Here is a 7,549-nt window from a genome sequence, read left to right on the forward strand (position 1 = left end):
CGAGGCTTCACCACCCATTTATCCCTCCGCCTTTCAACCAGCACCACATGTGATTATCGGCCAGGCTGGCACAATTAACTAATTCACCATGTATTAGGCTGCTACATTAAGGAGCCCTGATGGTGTAGTGGGTTACACATTGGGCTACTAACCACAAGGTCAGAAGTTCAAATTCACTAGCCACTCCATGGAGGAAAGACAAGGCTTATGGTCTCAGAATCCAACTGGAGTAGTTCTATCCTGTCCTATAGGGTCACTCTGAGCCAGAATTGACACGATGGAAGTGGTGTTTTGTTTTGTTTTGTTTTTCTTAGGGCTGCTACATTTGTTCCTGTGTTTCATTGATTGTCATTATCCTTTAAGTTTTACACTAGGTCTTTGATCCATTTTACTTTTTGGTATATGGTGTAAGAAACAGACCCTGTTTCATTCTTCGACAAGTAGATATCCAATTTTGGCACCATCCATTGAAGAGATTATCCCCCACCCCCACCCCATTTATTGTCTTTCAGACCTTTGTCAGAGATCACCTGTCCATAAGCAGATAGGGTCCCAGTTCTGTTCATGGGTCTGTTGTTGTGCAAGTCCCAGGCTATTTTGGCCACTGTGAATGTTTTGAGATCGGGACATGTGAGACCTGCTACTTTGCTCTTCTTCTTTAAGAGTGCTTTGCTTCTCCCGGGTCTTTGTTGTTGTTTCGTATAAAGTTGGTGACTTGTTCTCCCATCTTTTAAATGAATGCTGATGAAATCTTGATCAAGATTGCATTGTATCTGCAGATGGCTTTGTTTAATACTAACTTCTTCACTATGGTAGATCTTCGAATCCATAAGCATACTATTTCTTCCTTTTATGTGGGTCTCTTTTGGGTTTTTGTAGTCATATTTTGTGGTTTTCTTTGTACAAGCCTTTTGTGTCTCTGATTAGACTCATTTCTAATTATTATATCTTTTTAGTTGCTATTGTAAATTGTATTATCTTCCTAATTTCCTCTTCAGAGTTCTCTTTGTTAGTGTAAAGGAATCAGCCTGATTTTTGTGGGATGACCTTGTATCCTGCCATTTTGCTGAATCTAATCTCATTTGGTTCCAGTAATTTTCTTCCTGAGTGTTTGAGATTTTCTACATATAAGCTCATGTCATCTGCAAAAAAAAAAAAGATATTTTTTTACTTCTTTTTGCCAATTTGGATGCTTTCAATTCATCTTTCTTGCCTTATAGCTCTGGCTAAGCCTTCCGGCACATTATTGAGTAGAAGAGGTAATACAGGGCATCCTTGTCTGGCTCTCAGTCACCAGGGGAATACTTTGTATCTCTCTTCATTGAGGCTAATATTGGCCTTCCATTTAGTGTATATGCCCTGAATTATGCTGCAGAATTTTGACCTATTCCTATGTTGCCTAATATTTTTATCAAGGATGAGTGTTGGAATTTGTCAAATCCTTTTTCTGTTGGTGGATATTATCATATGCTTCCTTGCCTTCATTTTATTTATGTGGTGAATTGTTTTGATTGTTTCCTAAAGTCAAGTCATCCTTACATCCCTGGTATGAATCCCACCTGGCAGTGGTCATGGGTGAAGGTTGTACAGCATGATCAATGTAACTGATAGCTCTAAACTTTATACCTGAATAAAGCTGAATTGGCAAATATTATATATAAACAATTTTTAAAAGAAGAAAGGAGCAAGCATTTTAAAAATACTTTAGGATTTAGAAAGGAAATTGTGGGAGGTCTCTAGGGATGGCCAAACTGAGGAAGCCTCAGTTGGATTGGGTTTCCCTTAATGTCTTCTCTCTCTAGAATCAAAGAAAAAGGAAACGATATAGGAAGACAAACTCAACACACTTAAGTCAATGGATAACTAACACTTGGTGCCACACATGCCTAGTGTTACATGCCTGGCAAACAGAATCTGGATGTCATGTGCTTCCACACTCTTCTTAGAAAGATCAGGTCACACTTTCCTTGCTTGTCTCTTTTCCTATAAGAGAAAAAAATTAAACTGAATCTTGTAGCATGTAGTTATAGAGTGACTTATTTGGTTAATCAAGTAGAATAATATTCTTAAACTAGTAATTTCCTGATCTAAGGGTGTGTCATACCAGCACTCCTAGAACACACAAGAAATTAGACATTGTTTCAAAGAAACTCCAAGAATAATCCATACTTCCAGGTCATTTATTTTCTGTGTTTATTTACTCTATATGTACCCTGATTAGATGACCCTGGATAAGGAAGGCTATTAGGAGGTTAGTTCTACAGGAAAATGAAGAGACTTCCCAAGGATATATTTATCCAATATCTGAAAGAGTGGGATTCAGGTTACTGGCATCCACATGCTATAGAATGCCCAGAGGAGGTCAAAATAGCATAGACGTGGTCTTAAGCTGACCTAGGATTAGCATTTCTAGAAGAAGAGCCAACAGTGGCTCACCCTCATCTTTCATGATGCTGAAAACCTTGCTCGGGTCTCCCTGAAAAGCTCAAAATAATCACAAGATGAAATGAAGCCATCAAAATTCGCTCAGCTACTCTGCTGGTGCATGGAATATCAAAATCCTGTAGGGTCCACCACAGCATCACAGAAAATTCTCTAACACCTTCTCCTGTCTTGGGCCAGCTCACAGCAGGGACATAGCACTGAATTCTTGGGCCTCGTGGGATTTGGTACCTTACAGAATTAATTATCTCAATTTAACATACTTTAAGATCGATCCAACCTGAAGCTAAGAATAACAGAACCCTAATTCCAGGGGTACTGATGAAATAATGAGAGCACATTTCTCATGGGCTTTGATGAGTCAGAGAAAGGGCAGACATCAGCATCAGGTTCTGAAAAAGTAGAAAAGGGAGCCTATGTGGTTGGTATTAGGTTTCCTGCAGTGTTCTACAATTGCAGCTTCCAGGGATAACCCACACGGGCCTGATCTGGTCCTGTCCTAGAGCCCTTGCTCCATTATTCTCAGAGTGGACACAAACAGAAGATTTCTCTAACACTGTAAGACAAAAGGAGAAACTGGAGCTGCAGTAGTGGCAATAACCATGATTTGACACACCCAGCACATGAAACAATTTTCCTTTTGATGCTGTTAGCAGTTCTTGTCATCTTCTCATCATCCACAGTGGGCGAGAGATATATGAAACAAACAGGTCAGCCACTAACAGCCCCAGCGAGTGGCAGGAATATTCAGGTAAGGACTAGGAGAGAGAGGTACACAGCTCCTTTATAATTCTCCCTCCTGCCCGCGACCCCCGCTACCCCTCTCCACTTTGCCAGTTCTACCATCTCCTCCTTTGATCAGTTGGGAGCCTAACTCAAATACAGTCTTTCTGCAGAAGGTCCTGTAACAGTAATGATAGTGATGCTTTAACAGTCAGCAGGGGCAGAGACCTAGAGCCTTGAGATCTTAAAGACAAGGAGAGCCTTTCTGATCCCAATGATAACAGAACACAGGAATAAGCAGGTAATCCCATGATAATGCTTTTAACCAAACCCCCACCCACAATAATATATACACACATGCACGCATGCACACACATATGCATGCACATTCAAGCCCACACAGAATTAAGGCAGAAAAAGAATGTGCAAATGTCTTTACTATTTATGGGATTTCTATAAAACCAGTGCTGCAGTATATTGAATTGTCCTCCGTTTAAAAAAAAAATTGTCCTCCATTATACTTATTGTATTTATTCTATGAGCCCGTGTTTGTTTTCTGGGGTAAAGCTTCCTTAATCCATTACTTTATTTTTTTAATTAGCAATACGTTCACATGATTCAAACTTGAATGTGGGCTAAATATTTTTATGAAATACCAACCATGTTATTTGAGAGTGTGTTATAAAAATATTCATATTTGGAACAGATCATGAGGGTAGAGGTTTGAGAAGCAGCCTGATTACTTCTGCCACAACCATGATCTTATTCCTTCTGTTCCTTACCTTTAATGTTCACTCACTTATTACTCCACGGGGCTTGACTCCTCAGTGGGGAACATGAATTATCTAACTACAATGTCCCCTTCTAAACCTGAATCTAGGTCCTTGGGGCAAACAATTGAATTCACCAAAAATGATATTCTGTCAACCCCAGGGCTATATTTCATAATCATCCATAACAATCCTGGGAAGATGTCCATTGATCCAATATAAGAAGGAAGACGGGTTTATATTTGGAAGAAGGGCAGAGTATTCTTTGCACAAGATATGGCCTACAAGTTGGGACTAACGTTGGGTAGAAGGAGAAAGAAAAGAGGAAACGAGGCCTCTTTGTTTGGGCCTGGGACTCAGGAAATGAAAGAAAAATAGAAAGGGAATTAGGCTGAGGCTGAGGTTTCTGCTAAGTCAACGCTCAGCAAGAAACAAGCTTCAGGGTGACTGTAAACAGGATTGATAGACTCACAGGACATACTTAACTTCATAGAGGACAAAAATTAGCTTCGGAGGAAACTGATACTATGGGTTAATTCTCCAACTGAAATACTGATTGTTTGTTTCGTTTGGCTTCTTCATGTCTCTATAAGCATATGTTTCCTGCCTGTTCCAGAAATGACTAGGAATTGGCTCACAGTCATATGTGAAATGACCATAAAATAATTCAAGCTGTCCCCTCTGCCTGCTATCACCTCTAGACAATCTCCTTCTCCATTTGTTGAAATTTGGGGTGTGGGGGTTTTTTTGTTTATTTATTCACATACTTGATATTGAGCACATGTTGTACCAGGTTCCAGTGTTAGTGCCAGATTTCAAAGGAGAGTGAGACAGGCACTTTCTCTCTGAACTCCCTGATGCTCTCAGGTGACTAAAGGACACAGCCAGGAATACAGACTGTTACGATCCCAGTGGCATCTACCAGGGTGGAGGGAACTATAGGAGTATACGGAGAACAGGGACAGGAGGAGATGGGTCAGAAGGCTTCCTAGAACAAGTGACGTCTAAGTTGAGATTTGAGGTTTGGCATAGATTGAGGAATGAGAAAGAGAAACCTATTCCAGGCAGAGGAAATTGTCTGAGCCAAAACCTAGAATAAGTCATCAAAAATGGTCTAGTACAATTGGAGAAGGGGGTTCGTGAGAGATCGGGAAAACTAGGGTCGTACCAATGATGACCAAGGATGCAGGCCAGGTTAAGAAATTCAGTTTCTCCTGAGAGTGATGGGGAACTTTCTCAAACAGGAAAACAACATCAAATTTTATTTCTAGAAATCGCATTGCTGATGTAATAAAGAATGCAGGTAACAGGTGGGTATGACCAACGGCAGGAAGAATAATTAGCCAAATCCTAGTTAGAAATCATGGTGCGCTGATATCCGGTAGGCACAACAGGGAGAGAGAGAAAATGGGTAACCTTTGAGCTCTACTGAGAAAGTGAAATGACCAAAATGTAAGAATTATTTGGACGTGGCGTATCAGGAAGAAAACCCGGTCAGGGATGGTGCCCAGGTTTGGCGCCAAGAAAACTGTGTAGAGGATGATCATGATTTCAGTGTTAGCATGCTTTTTACCAGTTCCAAAACGCCTTTTCCAATATCCATGTTTGGGAACTGGTTAAAAGCATCGGGTAATGTCACTAGAGGGAATTCAGTTAACGTGTGAAATCATTAAGTTTATTAAAGCCAAGATTTCCATGGTAACGGCATAATAGTTAGGCCAGCAAACACCTCAGAGTGTATGTATTGGATTAAGCTTATTTAAGAAGGTGAATAACTTCTTCTCTCATTGGAAACAAATCTTTGATTTCCCATGGCACCAACCATAAACATTTGCAAATATTCAGTGGAACCACGTGAAATTGCCATTTTTGTAGGCTCCACACAGTCCAATATTAGACATTCCGTATGATTCTATCTAGAAATCAAGATTAGAATAGTACAGAATTTTCAGAATTCACAATCCAAGACTTAAAACAATTAACCCAACCTTCTGCTTCCAGACAAATGGGATGGGAAAATGTGTCCAGCATCACAGAATTTTTTCTCATGGGATTCTCAGAGCAGACGGATCAGCAAGAGGTCCTCTTTGGGCTGTTCCTGTCCATGTACCTGGTCACTGTGGCAGGCAATCTCCTCATCATTCTGGCCATCATCTCTGATGCTCAACTCCACACCCCCATGTACTTCTTCTTGGCCAACCTCTCCCTTGCTGACGTCTGCTTTGTGTCCACCACAGTCCCGAGGATGCTGGCAAACATATGGATCCAGAGCCGGGTCATCTCATATGCAGGGTGTTTATCTCAACTGTATTTTTTCATGTTATTCGTGATGCTAGAAGCATTCCTCTTGGCCGTCATGGCCTATGACCGCTATATGGCCATATGTCACCCACTCCATTACATCTTGGTCATGAGCCCTGGGCTCTGTGTTCTCCTAGTCAGTGCCTCTTGGATCATGAATGCCCTCCACTCCCTCCTGCACACACTCCTGATGAACAACCTGTCCTTCTGTGCAGACCATGAGATTCCACACTTCTTCTGTGACATCAACCCCCTCCTGAACTTGTCCTGTACCGATCCCTTCATCAATGAGTTGGTGATCTTCATAGTCGGGGGACTGGCTGGCCTGGTGTGCGTGCTTTCTCTGATGATCTCTTACTCATATATTTTCTCAACCATCCTGAAGATCCCGTCAGCTCAGGGGAAGCGGAAAGCCTTTTCTACCTGCAGCTCTCATCTTTCTGTGGTTTCTCTTTTCTTTGGGACTTCCTTCTGTGTTTATTTCAGCCCTCCTTCAGCCCGTTCAGCACAGACTGGCACAATTGCATCGGTGATGTACACGGTGGTTACCCCAATGCTGAACCCCTTTATCTACAGTTTACGGAACCGAGACATCAAGTCTTCCCTGAGAAAACTCATTTGGGTTAGGAAAATACACTCCCCTTAGGTGATGCAAATGGTTAAGCCTTTGCCTACTAACTGAAAAGAAGTTGACATTTTGAACTGATCTAGACACCTATCCAGAAATGACCTGGTAATCTGTTTCCAAAAGGCCACAGCTATGAAAACTCAGTGGAGTGCAGTTCTAATATGTGAGATAATGGGTCTCCATGGCAACTGGATTGGTTGAGTGGTGGTGGCTTGATAGCCAATGTGGTACTCTCCACCCCTTTTGTAGTCAACACACTAAGCAGAAATACGAGACAGAGAGAGAAGCAGAGATGTGATCACCAGTACTTGTAGTCTGAACATGATATAGTCATGCCTAAGCTACAGGACTGAATCAGAGTAAACCCATCATCGGGTGATGTCATTTGCTTAAATTACTACAATCATCCTTTCTAAAATCATAGCCAACCAAATTTATAATATAACAAAATTCTTGAGTACTCCTGCAACAATGTTGAATGGTTCGTGACCAAAAGAAGTGTCTGGCTGCACTGTTGCATGTGACAAGAATAAACGCCAAGGAAGCCCTGGCAAGAGTCTCCCTGATACGGAGGCTCCCCAGGTCTGCGAGGCTACCTTGCTGAATGGCTACAAAGGAGGGCTGGGAAGAGTTTGATGGGACCAGGGATGGAGTCTTTCGGTAGATTCACTACAATGCTTCACCA

The 7,549-nt window shown here is 41.6% G+C and overlaps 1 protein-coding gene across 1 annotated transcript; it reads left to right on the plus strand.

Moving 5' to 3' along the window:
• The first annotated feature begins 5,885 nt into the window (after nucleotides 1-5,885).
• On the plus strand, nucleotides 5,886-6,882 carry LOC101664246 (olfactory receptor 1G1). The gene has a single exon (XM_004706867.3). The coding sequence runs from the start codon at nucleotides 5,941-5,943 to the stop codon at nucleotides 6,880-6,882; it is 942 nt and encodes a 313-aa protein (XP_004706924.1). The 5' UTR covers nucleotides 5,886-5,940.
• The last annotated feature ends 667 nt before the right edge of the window (nucleotides 6,883-7,549 follow it).

This window comes from Echinops telfairi, unplaced genomic scaffold (genome assembly GCF_000313985.2).
Source record: "Echinops telfairi isolate 266 unplaced genomic scaffold, ASM31398v2 ScPeMD7_7458;HRSCAF=8496, whole genome shotgun sequence".
NCBI classification, from domain to species: Eukaryota; Metazoa; Chordata; class Mammalia; order Afrosoricida; family Tenrecidae; genus Echinops; species Echinops telfairi.